Source organism: Anser brachyrhynchus, assembly GCF_964034855.1.
Source record: "Anser brachyrhynchus genome assembly, chromosome: 4".
Lineage (NCBI taxonomy): Eukaryota > Metazoa > Chordata > Aves > Anseriformes > Anatidae > Anser > Anser brachyrhynchus.
In genome coordinates, this window is record NC_137698.1 from 21,467,641 (window position 1) to 21,481,710 (window position 14,070).

The 14,070-nt window shown below is 41.7% G+C and overlaps 1 protein-coding gene across 12 annotated transcripts in view; it reads right to left on the reverse strand.

The window, feature by feature from the left end:
- Positions 1–2,257: 2,257 nt before the first annotated feature.
- STOX2 (storkhead box 2) overlaps positions 2,258–14,070 on the reverse strand; it is a 146,327-nt gene continuing 134,514 nt past the window's right edge. For 11 of the 12 annotated variants that reach the window (XM_080590459.1, XM_080590462.1, XM_080590464.1 and 8 more), the window contains 2 exons: positions 10,767–13,032; positions 2,258–6,283 (listed from right to left, as the gene is read on the reverse strand). In XM_080590459.1, the coding sequence (XP_080446585.1) occupies positions 6,088–6,283; positions 10,767–13,032 (2,462 nt within the window). In that variant the 3' untranslated portion in view covers positions 2,258–6,087. The other variant, XM_080590463.1, reaches the window with a different exon arrangement.

A 14,070-nucleotide genomic window follows, 5' to 3' on the forward strand; every position in this document is an offset into this window, starting at 1 on the left:
GTTACATTGTCCACAATCAGCTACTGTCAGAGTATGGGGAAAAAAATCTGGATAAATATTTCAAGAACTGGGAAAAACCTCCTCGCTGCAGCCCTTTCTCTTTGGTGTGTGCCCAGGTCCTTCTCTGGCCCATGAGGATGGAGAAGGGAGGAAAAGAGGGAGCTGAAGTCTGTTGCCTGGGCATCAGGATGCGCCCAGCGACTTTTCATTTCCCTGTGCTCAGGTGCATCTCAGCTTGGAGCTCGTGCCTTTGGTGGGGATTGCATTTCCCCAGGACACATCACCCTGCACGTCCACAGCAAACTGTTTTTTTGTTTTGTTTTGTTTTGTTTTTTTTCTCCCTAGTGCTGTCTTTCTGGAATGGCTCACAGCCCTTCGGGGAAGCACACATGAGCACAGCAAGCTGTAATGACCCTTGTTTTTCTGAGATTACCGATTTGTTGTGCAAGATTTCCTAAACGAGGGAGAGAAACAGCGCATTAAATGGAAATTATTTTCTCTGAAATGGAAAGTATTTTCTCTAAAAACCACTGATGGGTGTAAAAAATCCACTTAAAACATATAACCAAATGTTATTTAATATCTTAAAAAGTAACACAATCCAAAATGGATATTTCACACAACACTACATAAACAACATGAACACAATATTACCATATGGAGGGACTTTCAAATATAGACTTACAAAAATCCCTGTCCTTTTTTTTTTTTCCTTTAAATTATTATACTAAGCATGACAAGTAATCATCATTTACAATATGGTACACTGACACAATAAAAACCATGTTACAAATGTGCTGTTATAAATCAGTAACGTTAGGGAAGACATTTCATGAACCGTAATTATTTCATATGAAATACTATACAATATAAACAGAACATCCATCTTGGATGACCTTTACAGCAACCAGAGACCAAGTAATTTTTTAATTTTTTTTTTTTTTCAGTGCAAACACATTTATACAAGGCAGTCTTGGCTGCAAAACTCCCTTCTAACATACAGTAAGTCCCACTTGCATTTAGTAACTCATTTAGACCTAATGCAACAGCCACATTCAGTCACTCACAGAAGATTACCTGCAGAATTATGATCCCTTTCAACTGAACGCCTCCTCCACGTGTAGAAGTAACATCTGTGCCAATCGCCCCGCGGGCCCTTTCACACTTACGGGTGGGCGTCCTTCGGGTGGCTCTAACCACTGCAGGACATGACACAAGGGCATCGTGCTGCGCTAAAGGCTGCCCTGGGAGGTGCTGGGCAGGGGGCTGCCAGCTGCATTTCGCCAGGGGTTCACCCCCAGGCTGCATTTCCAGGTCCAGGTGTGTGCGTGTGGCCTTCTGCGCCTCGGCTGCATTTAGTGTCTCGGGGTTGGGGGAGGAAGGCGGAAATCCTCAGCTCAGAACTGAGCTTCAATGGAGCTAGCGACCAATTCCGCTCTGTTAGGTGCGTGGGAGGCCGGGGGAGTTAACACCAGATTTACACCCGCGTGGCTGAGACCAGCGTCTGGAGCGCTGCTACAAGAGGAGCGTGAGTCCCGTTTTCTTCTAGCACCAGCTCGGCTTTACTTGGGTCCGCTGCGTGCCACAGGGCACGCTGATGCAGGATTGATGCGCTTTACTTACGTCGGGGGGAACATTTTAGATATATACTTTGCTTTCTTTTAAAGAATTATGTAAAAAATAGAACATTTCTCTCTAATACTGTACAGCTTTCTTCAGAAGAGCAAAGAGAATTAACTGTAAACTGGGGGGGTGACACCAGATTAGGAGGGCTATTTGCTTTCTCAGCTCAACAATTTGAAGAATCACGTTTGGGAAAAGCTCTGTGAAATGTATTTGAAAAACAAATTTTTAATTAAAATAACTGTTTCTAAAACCACCGCCGGCAGTACTCGTAAGACTGAAAGCTGGTTTTGGCACTGCTAACCTAAGAGTCTCTGCAGGACTGCAAAGTAGTTTCCCTCTTACTTAAACTGAATGCACGAAAAGATGAGCTCCGGAGTACAAACACTGAACACTTTGGTCAACTATTACGCTTACTCGAGTGACTTTTGAAGAGAAAGAAAGAAACTGGTTAATAATTTCATCCACAGACTCTCAGCCTTGTTTTCTTCAGTGTGCCCCGACAGAGAACAGGGACGGTGAGGTCTGCCTGCCTCTGTGCTGGGAGGCTCAGCTGGTACCATGCGAAGTGCTCCACGGCCCTCGGGCAAAAGGCATGGCTTAAGTGCAAAGTATGGACCCATGTTTGTGATGGCCTCCATCTCTTTTATAAAAATGACAACCGCTGGCAATCACTCGGGCCATGGTTTTAATTAAAGTATTTGTTTCCCAATACATCTTACTTTTTAAAGTTGAGCGAACGTTGTTGCTTGTTTTACGGACATTTCACAATGGCGCACGGAGTCGAGCGGATAATGATTTCTTATGGTCTGCAACTGAAATACTTAAAACCAGCTAAATTAGCTCAGCTGATGATTGTATATTAACTTGCATCAGGATAATGGTACCGGGTTTGCTGAAAGAGGTGTTCATAAATCGGGGTTTGTATATAAATGTGATCTGCTTAGGTTCAACTGCCACTTTCTTCCTTTGGTTTTTGGAAAATCTTTCTTTTTTTCCTCTTGAAAGGTGGCTTGTTGCAACTGGCTACTTTTCAAAAGCCAGCCTCATTTTTCTTGGAAACTCGCCCACGTTCTTTGAACAATAGGCACATAACTCGAGTAGGGACCCAATACTGCTCCCAGAGAAGTCAATTAAAAGCTGCTGGCAATTTCTATAGGAGCAAGTGTTTCTAATGCACACGCTCTAGAAAACAGAGTGTGTATCGCTGAAGGAAGAGCTGCTCTAACACCCTTGCCAGTTTGGAGAAACCATGACCTGATATGTTGGCAAAAACGGAGGCAGAACAGGGCCCAGCATGTTTGAAGGCTGCCAAGAAAATACCCAGAGTGTCTTCTGTCAAACCCCAAACTGTCAATCATATTTCACAGACTGTAGATGTTCCTAATTTGCTAAATTACAAATACATTTTCAAGTTCTACCAGGCAGAAATTGTAGCAGTAACTGGGGAGAGGATGGAAGGTTTGAGCCTCCCTTTCACTTTTATCCCAATTATGCAGCCTTGTCAAAGTCTTAAGTGACTCATCTGAAAGACAGATTTTTAATATTGTAAAAGGAAATTGTGGCAATGGAAACATGATGACTTCATACGCAAGCATTGACACACAAGAGAACGCCATGAGCTAATGCTTCAAAGTTTTTAACCTTGCTTTGTACAATACACTTTTTATGTTGCTGCATTTCATCAAATTCATGGAGGTAGTTATATGTGTAAAAAAAATTACCATAAAAGTAACATGTTGTATTATAATAATACATATTAAGTGTGCAAAATGCCGACAGATTTGTGTTGACCCTTTACAGTTGAACACAACACAGATTCAACCTAATCTAACTCTGTAAACCTTTAAATTGATACATTAGAAGAAGAATGACAGATAAGCAACCATGTAATACAAGGCTATGATTTCATCAAAGGATTAGGGTGACATAAAGCACTCAAGCTCCACTCTTGTGGTTTTGTTACCAGAACCTCAAGATGGAACTTCCTTATATTCCATTGTTGATTTTAAAAGAAAAAAAAAAAAAAAAGAATTCAAGATTAGAACGTTTCTATTTGAAACTTCTGTTTACATTCCATATTCCAAGAGTCACATTAATATTGGTACAATGCCATGTCAACATTAATATGACATTTATGTTGTCTGCTGGTCTCTGGGAACTTTAGGAAATTACATACTAAACAGTTTGTAGGTATGTATTGTCATATTTTGTTGGAATTATGTCTTCTGTACAACCAGCTGTCTGCATAAGTTCTGATTAGCTTATGACAAACAAACATTTCTCCAAAAGGTGAAATTTGTTTTTGCTGTTCACATTTTAATACTGCCATTAGTACTTCAGATCATCAGCTATATATATATATATTTTAAGTTTTGACATTTTTATTTACTGAATCGATACATAATACTGATGTCAGAGCTGTCTCAGAAAACAAAATCACAGTCAGCCACTGCATAGTATATGACAATTCCCCACAAAAACTCTGACTCTACAGTTCGCATGGAATAAGTACGGCTGGAGTTACATACTGAGTAATAAGATGCGTCATGCAAAGCATTATATGGTAATTAGAGCACATCTTGGAAGGTATGATAAGGCAGAAGGCTAAAGGCCAAGTGACTTTGATAACCAACCAAAAGCACAATAATTTCCTTTATGTGAACTGAAAGGTCTTATTGCTCCCATGAAATGGAATTTATACATTGAAACCAAGGAAAACAGACCTGTGCATTTACTGGGTACTGTAGATGTCCTTGACAGAATTAGAAACTGATTGTGTCCAGAGTTAGAATGTCATTTTTATAAGTAAATGAACTTTATCCAACTGCGTAACATAAGGCTGAACCTTCAGTGAAGACTTCTGATGACAATATAGAACATGAGTGAAGCTCAAATGACGCTGTGTACAGAGTAATACATGAACCTGATGAAAACACTGGTTTTAAATATGTACAGTTGGGTTTAACACCTGTGTACTACAAGAGCTAGACAGTGTAAATGTCCCTTTTCTATTCAACAGTTTGGACTATTGAATATTTTAATATCTTTGTTATTCTTCCACCAATTTGTCTGTTCTGATAAAAAATAGAGAACTAATTTTGAAGTCAGTTTGTTGCACTACCAGGTTGCATGAGTAACAGAGTAGAATGTGACCCTATACCTAAAAATTACTCTTTAAGTTCAACTATCCTTAGAAGTCACTCTGCAGTAATTAGGATAGTATTAATTACTTTGGAGCAACAGTTTAGGGGAGAGCAATTAGGATATACCATACCTACAGAATTCAGATTTCTACTGCCAACCAAACAGACACATTTAATTTCTAGAAACTAGACGTGTCCATAAAATGCTAAATTGCAAATAACATCCACTGAATAAAAAGGCCAGAAGTTTATAATTCTCTAAATTTTGTTCTCTGATAATCACTACAATGTATGCTATTTTTAATAGCCTAATTTAGGCACTCTATTTAATAAGCTACATAAAATAGATTTATGTCCTTCCACTAGAAAGAAATCAATTCTTCAGGCCATACTTGTCATTTATATCACAAAGAATATTTTTGTTCAAAGAAATTAGTTATTCTGATTCCTATATTGATGGTGAGTTGCAATACCAGAAGTGACACAAGGATTAGATTATCTTTCTTAAATACTTGATTTATACTGAAGATATTCCCTATATCTTGTGTCACTCCACGTTGCGGCTCCATGACAGTTATAACTTTCCCTTCCCTCCCCATTCCCCCCTCTACCTCCTCATTTCTGACTCTGGAAGGTCAAGTAGCAAGTTTCAGTACATAAACATCTCTCATACTTTTGAAACACGAAAGGGGAAGCTGTCTCCCTACCCACCCTCCATACTCTAAAAGAAAGACCTCTTTTTACTCACTTAAACAGGTATTTTGCAAAATTGTGTCCCAAAAACACAGTGAAAATGACTGACTGGTACTAATAATTCACAGATAGAGCTGAGGTCACCACTTGTCACGTTTGGCATCATTTTTCCTCATGGTGATCCTGGCTGGTTACTTTCAGCAGTGGCTCAATTTTTGAAGTAGAACAACTCTGCAGCAGAGTTTAGCTTCTGACCGGGGGCATCACACATCTGTGGCATTTTTTTTTTTTAAATGAAGTTGGCAACTGCATGGACATTGAAAATGCAGATTACACTTACAGTGTCTAGACTTTCATATATGTGCTCAGTTACAATTAAGTGAAGCAAAAAGTGTACATATTATCCCTACTGCTATTCTGTTGCTACAGAGCCGCAAATGTGAAAAGCAATACCTTGAAATAAAGATTTCTTTGTTGCCCCTAGTCTACATAGCAGCACAGTTTAAGTAAACACTAAAACTGTGGTTGAGATGCTTTTTTTTTTTTCCCCAAAGATGTAAACATCAGTCCCAGTGTCGTAAACTTTACTGTATAGGATGAGACAAATTCTGAGGCAGGATGACTATCAGACACTAGTGACAGAAGCTTGCAGGCAGTTAGCTGGTTTCTGCAGTTTCTCAGCTTCGCTTGTCGGCGGGTCTGCGGTGGCTCGGAAGTTGAAGGTTGGGCCTGCACCACCGTGTGCAGGACTCAGAGCGGGGTTCTGACGTCTGTTGCTTTCAACAATACTCGAAGTGTTGGATGCCAGGCTCTCACGAGTACTAGAATGGAAAAGAAATATATATACACACTCGTATATGACATGCCTATATATCTATGGACCAGACAGGAAAGGAGAATAGAGTGTTTTATAATAGGCTTCCTGTGTTTGTATGTAACGTCACATCAATAAACCATCCCATTTTGACGGTTCACATATGTTCCTCCAAAACGGGTTCCAGAAGTACTCAGCAGCCTCCATACTGCAACGCAGGTACAGCACTGAGCAGGGCTGAAGCTGTCACGCAGGGTCTGTAAACTGAACCGGTATCAAGCATCTGGATTTTACACTCAAGGAAATAAAACAGCTTCCATTATGCACGTGGGGCATATTAATTTTATTTCCCGGATGGTGAATTTTTGCACAAAGTAACTTCATCAAATCAACACTGTGACTGGGCAGAGCTAGGAGAATACTCGTGTAGCACAGCCTCCTCTGCTGTCCCCTCTTCCCTCTCTGTCTTTAACACAGATTATTTGTAAGCTAAAACACTACTCTACATTAAACCCATCATGCTTCTGAACACCGCACTTCAATTCTGCTTCACAGCTGAGACTATTGCAACTTACAAGACAGTGAGAGATCTTAACTGCCTGGTCTGCGACCATTCTCTAAACAAGAATGGGTGCTGTTATTTCATTTATATAACAGACCAAGTTCCTTTTGTTCTAACATACTGCTTGTCCATGGGAGTGACAGCGTACTTAGCGCTTTTAAAGAGTAAGCCTTTTCATAACACATCTAGCTATGAATGCAGAGGAGCCTTTATTTTACCCTACAGCTTTTAAAAAACTCAGCCAAGATACACTAAAGGTAGTTTTTACCAATACTACTCTTTTTTGCTCTCTTACCACTCTTTATCTCTAAATAATGTTTTTCCATGCAGAGAGAGATTTGGTTTTCAGGTAGTCCATGGATCTTGGTTATGTATCCTTCACCCATACCCCTACTTCTTTGTAAAATGACATCACAACTTGCTATGGAGGTGTTTGTAGAGTACATTTAGAGGACTGAATGGGTGTTACATGAGCACCAAAAGCAGAGATACTAATGACAGAGTTTCACGGTCTGTTTAAAATCAACCTATATTTACCTGCTACTGAAAGGAGTAGCTCCCACCTACCTTGTGTGGTCCTGACCCTGCAACATGTTCCTCTCCCAGTTAAATACTAGTCCTGAGAAAAAAGATGAGGGCTAGTAACAGGGGAAGAGTAGAAACACACAGTCTGGAATGTGGCAGGGAGGAACGTGTTGATGCATGGCACAGGGGAAGAAAGAAATGCCCTGTGTAGATGTAGTAATAAATGTAGCTGAGAACCATCCTAAACTGACTGAATCTGGAAAAATCAATGATGCTTTTAGAAAAGCTCTCGTAGATATTTTAAATTTGATCAGATTTGGTACTGATCACCTCCTGCTAATCACCTGATTATAAGTACATCCAAACAGCGACGACGGGCGACGCTCACACTAAGCAACCTCTGTGAGCTGCAGTGATGTAGGGTGTGCTTCTGTTGCCCATTTTTCGATCCCTCTCCCCCTGCTTATTAATGAAAACAGATGCAATCTTTGTTTTTCAGAGATCAGCCAGTACTGTATCGTTCTTTACGGGACCACCAATTCCAGATTTTCAAACCAATTTCAATTCCAATGTTGCAAACTGACCATTGTTAACCTCTATAGATGATGACTATAGTGAGAGTTTAGCATGCTGAGCAATGCCAAAATTAGCTCTTAGGTGAAAAGAACAGCCGTATTACATGAACTTTAAAAATAAAGGATAAAAATAATATTAAAAGCTAGCGGATACTCTATACCACTTGTATAAATGTGCTGAACAAGATACAGTGAGGCTGTTTTCCCAATGGCAACGTATTCATGAATTTCTCATACAAAATACTTTTGAAGTCAAATGACCACTGCAAATCTTGTTAGCTACATCCTGTGTTGGTGGTTGTTTTTTTTTTTTTAAATGCCCCTTTTTTTCCTGCAATTTGTCACACTTTGAAAATATCCGTTTTCTTTCACAGTGTAGAATTGGTAATTTTGATTCCCCAAGCCACGCTGCACACTGCAGTTTAAATGAAAGATGAAAAGATACCACCACACCCCAGGAAGTCCAGTTACACATTAGTGGAAGCTAGGAGAGTACACTTGAGAAATATCCCTAGAAGCGTGTCCTATTTTGATCCTCTTCCCGAGGTACCTGCTAATGGACACTGTCAGATCTAGGGGAATCTCACCAGATGGATGCTGGATGGTGTTTTTTTATTTCCTGGAAAAGGGCTATGGAGTACATTTTTTATAAGGTAGGAAAGTAATAACAGCATGGTAATTATAGCCAAAGGGTTGAATTTACCCTCAGCTCCACTTATTTTTATAGTTATATCAAGGAGTGACCAAAAGCGAGCAAAAGTATCCAATTTAATCATCTTGATGCAAAACTCATGACTTGGACATATAAAAGCCTTTGAAATATCCAGAATATATGCTGGCCTTATGAAACAAACACACAGAAAAAAACCTACAGAATGCTGCATTTTTGTATAAATAAAAAAGCTTACTTGCAAAAAAAATTGTTAATAAATAAACAGTAAAATGAAAAGGGATGCGTAGGGCATAATCATTATTAAAAGCTGCTTATCTGTTTCCCTTTTAATCTTAACAGAGTGGTATAGCAGTACTAAATCCAGTATGCTCACAACATTCTGTTCTCTTGCTAGCTAAGTTTAAGCTGAACATCAACAGCAATTTTAGCTTTTGTGTAACCAGTTAGGGAAGGAAATATCTGACTTTGCATTAACCAGAAATGCAAGCTTATATTCAGTTTGCATGCAGCAGGCAAGACAGCAATCTAAGAACTGATTTTTATCCAGTCAACACCCTGTCCTGTAGATGAAATGCATGCTGCAGAGTGAGGCAGGCTGGGCAAGCAGCAACAAACATCATATACTCCCCTGCAAAAACTGACTGCAAGTATAGCACTGCAGCTTAAAGAAATTACATTTTTTTAAAAAACAGTGCACACAGCCTCATACAGCACTTGTGTGTGAAAAAGATGCCGAGCATCTGCAGAACTGTAACAGGAGCAAATCCAAACCCTTCTTGTATTTAAGTTAGATTCAGTGTAAGTGCAATGACTTGCTCAAATTATTTTTCAAAATTTTTACTCGGAAGAATCATACATGTGTTAAAAGCCTGCTCTGGTAGTTTGCTGTTCCCTGCATGCTGCAGCAGGCCCAGTAATTCCTGCCTTGTCATTAACATCAAGCAGGAGTAACCATCAAATCCAAAGGAATTTATTCCAGAGTGACAGGACTAACTGAAAAGGAAATTTAGTCTTGTGTCTAGGAGCAGGAAACCCTTCACATGCCTTTCTGAGAGCCTTTGCTATAGATTTAAAAGAATATATAATTTTGAGGAATAAGAACACTTTTTATAGTGAAAAAAAACCACACCACAACACCAAACAACATTTTCTTTCACCTAATACAAATCCAGTCTTGGAGGTTTTATTTTTAAACACAGCCAATAAATAATTTAAGCCTAAGCAAGACATTATAAGAGAACAACCATCGTAAATTATTTCTGTGGGTTTAGAGTCATTGTTCTGAACTCTGATGGGTTGCTATCCAGGGCAAACAAAACCAGGCAAGCTCCACTCCAGCAGGGACCTAGGGCTGCCAAAGGCCAGAGGGAGAAGGAAGAAGGCTCAGACGAAGGATTCTTAACCTGGAAATGAGCTGGTGAAATCTTCAGGGTAGGAAACACACCAGCAACTCTCTCCTCCCTATGTCTGTGAGACTCCTAGTGCACTGAGACTTCTGTGATGTCTGAGATCCCTGCAATGGGAATGGCTAACCACTGCCACCACACACAAACGTCTGGACTCCTTTCCCAAGTGCCCTAGGCAAGACACCTCTCTCTCTGCTCATGCAGAGCTGGGTCACCTCTGAAGTTCAAATATCCTGAGCACTTTCAGCTGTGGAGGGGGAACAGCTGTTCCAGTCTCAGCAGTTTGGAATGGTGACAGATAGATAAATACACTTCCAAAATGTTTTAAGAAAACAAAGAAAAAATCACAACCCCCCCCCAATTTTTCTTTTCTCTGAGCCAAGGATAATGGCACCTAGTTATGTCTACTCTTCCAATTAGTCTTGATGGGGAAGGGGAGGGGGGAGTATGCAGGAGCTCACCCCTTCTACTCTAAATGCAAACACAAGCTTAAAACAGAATAAAGGATACAGGGAGTTTTTTCAGCAAAAGGAAAATTATCTAATACAGTCAATGCCGCTAATGGCCTCTGGTTACTTACAGTATGGGGGAAGACCCACATCTCTGAATTGTGGATTCAGGGCTGCAGAAAACACGGTCTGAAAGCCTAAATGTGCTTAATACGGCCCTATGTTCTGTCACCAACACAACACACACAGGTAACTAAAACTTCCTAGCCGGTAAAGCTGCAATGAAGGAGACAGTCCTACCGTGGGGAGTTGAACCCGCTGTCCACAGTAATGCTGCTGCTGTCCATGCTGTCCAGGCGGGCCGAGTGGGTGGCTCGCTGGTTGTTGCTGCTTTCCGTTTCCTTCGGGGCAAGCAGAGTGAGATTCTTCTCAAACTTCCGCTGCAGGTCCCGCTCCTTTTCTCGCTCTAGGAGCCACTGCATGGTGCCCACGTCATCCCTGTTCTTCTCTTCCTCAGCGTTTTTGTTGGTCCCCTCCTCCGAGTCGTCGTCGTCGGATACGTTGTAGTAGTCGAAGGAGGCCTCCTGGTTCCCAGTCGTCTCCTGCTGCCTCTGTGACCCGGGCATGGCCTGCGTGACCGAGCTGACTATCGCTTGCTCCAGCTTCTCGCATCGGACCGGCAACGTGTCAGAGGGGGTCTTCTGGTGGGGCTTGAGCAGGGGTGTGCTAGACTTATGGTAACTATTCACAGAAAGAGTGTTGTGCAGAGGTTTAAAGAGGGTATCCTTGCTAAATATTTCTTTCCTTTTATCCAGGCTGCTTGACTCAGCGCTGTGGTGTTGGACCAGCCGCCCGTTCGCAATCACCTCTGGAGTCTGGCCAGCTACTGCTGAGCCACTGCTCGGGCCCTTCGGGGACTCCTCTTTGTGCACCCCGGGCTCCCTGACAACATGCTGAGACTGTCTTTCTGAGGGAGCCATTTTTTTGAGCCCATCTGTCCCTGTCAGCGTGTCATGATCCTCCTTATTCTTTCCCAGCGGTGACGGAGCGGTAAGCACGGTCTCGCTGGACGTGTTGCACTGGAAATAGTCATCGACTGCAGATTTTGTTGTGCAGGAGTTGAGCTCGCTGTACGACGGCAAGTTCTCCGTAGGCTTGTTTTGTTCCAGCAGGCTACACGAACTGGGGGTTTCTACACTGCCACTGGCTATTTCAGGGATGCAAGTCTCTTTGTAGCCTGCGGCTGAAATCAGAGCCCTTTGATGACTGAGTGACTGAGACGGCCGTAAGGTACTATCTTCAATGTAAGTTTGGCTAGTCGTTTGGTCATCTGGGCTACAGCCTTCGCCTATGTCTTCAGGTGTGCCTAAAGTAGCCGAGCCCAGAGGTCCTTTGGAGTTATCCATGGATCTAGACCTTTCTTTAGCCTTACTGGACCGCTCGTTCCTTGATCGTCTATCCTGCGTATGGCTGTGGCTCCGGTGGACCTTGGAGTGGGAGCTTCCCCTGGAAGGTTCAGGAAAAGGCATTTCAGTTCTTCTTTTGGCCAGCTCCCCAGACACGTCCCACTCTGGTGTCATGGGAAAGTGAGATTCAATCATGTTAGGATTGCTGTGCATTATAAAATTATCTCCCTTGTGTTCTATTATAAAACAGCCTTCCCGTGGGGATCGAGTCAAGGGATCGTAGAAGTCATACTCCCTTTCGACAGGGATATCCAAATGAGAGCCATCTGATGGATCTCCTTTGGACACCCGAGTCTTGCTGTGTGACCTTGACTTCCCATGAGACTTTCTGTGATTCCTACTTTTTTTACTTCGTCCACTGTGGTGAGCTGAAGATCCTGCTTTGCTTCGTTGAGCCTTTTCTTCTTCAAGTTTCTTCATTAGTGCAGTGTGCCTCATGACATTTTCCACAGTCAAGTCTGGGTTAATGCGCCTGATAATCTCCATTTCTACTTCTCTAGGTATAGTGGTAGGGGTGTCCTCGTCCCTTAGCGGCCACTCCTCTGGAGGAAACTGGGCAGAGAAATTTGCCAACTGTTTTGTCTTGTCCTTCTTAAAACTTAATCGGAATAATTTGAGTCCAAATTTCTTAGACTGCTTTTCTACATCCTTGGGCTTTGTGAGCGTCTCTGCTTTATAAGAAAAATTGACAGTACTTTTACTTTTCTCAGTAGGTGGGACCTGACATAACGAAGGAGGACAGTATGAGTCTTTACAGTCTTTTGCTGATTTCCTCTGTAGGGTAGATGCATGCATGCTGTGCATGTCCTCTCTGCAACAATGGCAGGAGTCGCAGTGGTTTTTGGGTAGTGTTCGATCCCTGACGCATCCCGAGGTGGAGGGAGTTATAGTTCCTTGTTGCGGAGAGGTACATTGAGACCTGTCAGGTATCCTCTCGTCCAAATGGTACCATTTACTGTTAGTTCTTATGAGAGATGGTGTTATAAAGTAAGTCTGCGGGGTTACAATGAAATAACCATCCGGAGTTGGGTATATTTTCCTCTCCCGTACAAGCATATTCAAGGTATGTCGAAGGATTTCTGGACTGGGTGTTGGAACTCCTAGAAATGACAGCAAACAACAATCAGGGAGTGCGTAAACCCTGGAGGACCTCTCTGGCTCCCCCCCTCCCCTGCAAAAACCTGTTTTTCTGATGTGTAGGCTGGAATATGCTGAACAAACAACTCCAGTGAAGTACTTTGCTAGGCATTCTCTTGTCTGTTTGTTTTTCCACTTATCTCCTACACTTTAGATGTATGAATTATTAAGTAGAAAGGAGGCCATTAATGGAATGTTTGGGAAAAAAAAAAAGGGAGAACAACTAGTCACTTCCATTGCACAGGTGACCATAAGCTACAAGATGAAATCACTGGAAAGCAAAGGGTATCGGGGGAACACTTTTTTTCTTCTTCCAACCAAACACCTATATCCCAGTTCACCAGAAGTATTTAGAACAATGTACAGTCATGTATAAAACAGTGGTTATTTGCTTACTTGGATAACTAAGTTGTTTCTCTATGGAAGAATACTACAAAGGAAAAAAAAAAAAAGCATCCCCCAAATTTAAAACGTCTCAACTACAACAGCGGCTCCAAAAGGTACGCCTTGACTGATACAGTTCAACTTGCCCACACAAACTTTTCTACTGTGTTGCAACTTACAGATCTAGCTCCTAACACGCTGCTTCTGAGAGTTCACTGCCTTTCATGTGAGACGTGAGGGGTGCTTACCTAAGTGAAAATATCACATACCACGAGAGGGACAGGCTGTCAACCTTGCACCAGTGTCACACTAGACACATGGTAGACCTGGCGCTGTGAACCTGCTCCTTGGCACTGCCAGTACTCCTGCTGGGTTCAGTGGTGCAGGAGCAAGTCTTTAATACTTTATTAGATAAAATACCAAGTTAGCATGCTGTGCACAGGAATAAGCTCCATCTAGAGCTAAGGGAACAAGAGGTTTAGTTCACAAGCTAGTTTTAAAAAATCTGTTTGTGTTGAATTAAAAATAAAAATCTTGGATTTTTTTCAGTGGAAAAAGTTATCTTCAAGCAATACATCTGCTGAACTAAAAACTGCTTAAGTTTATTTCTGGGTACT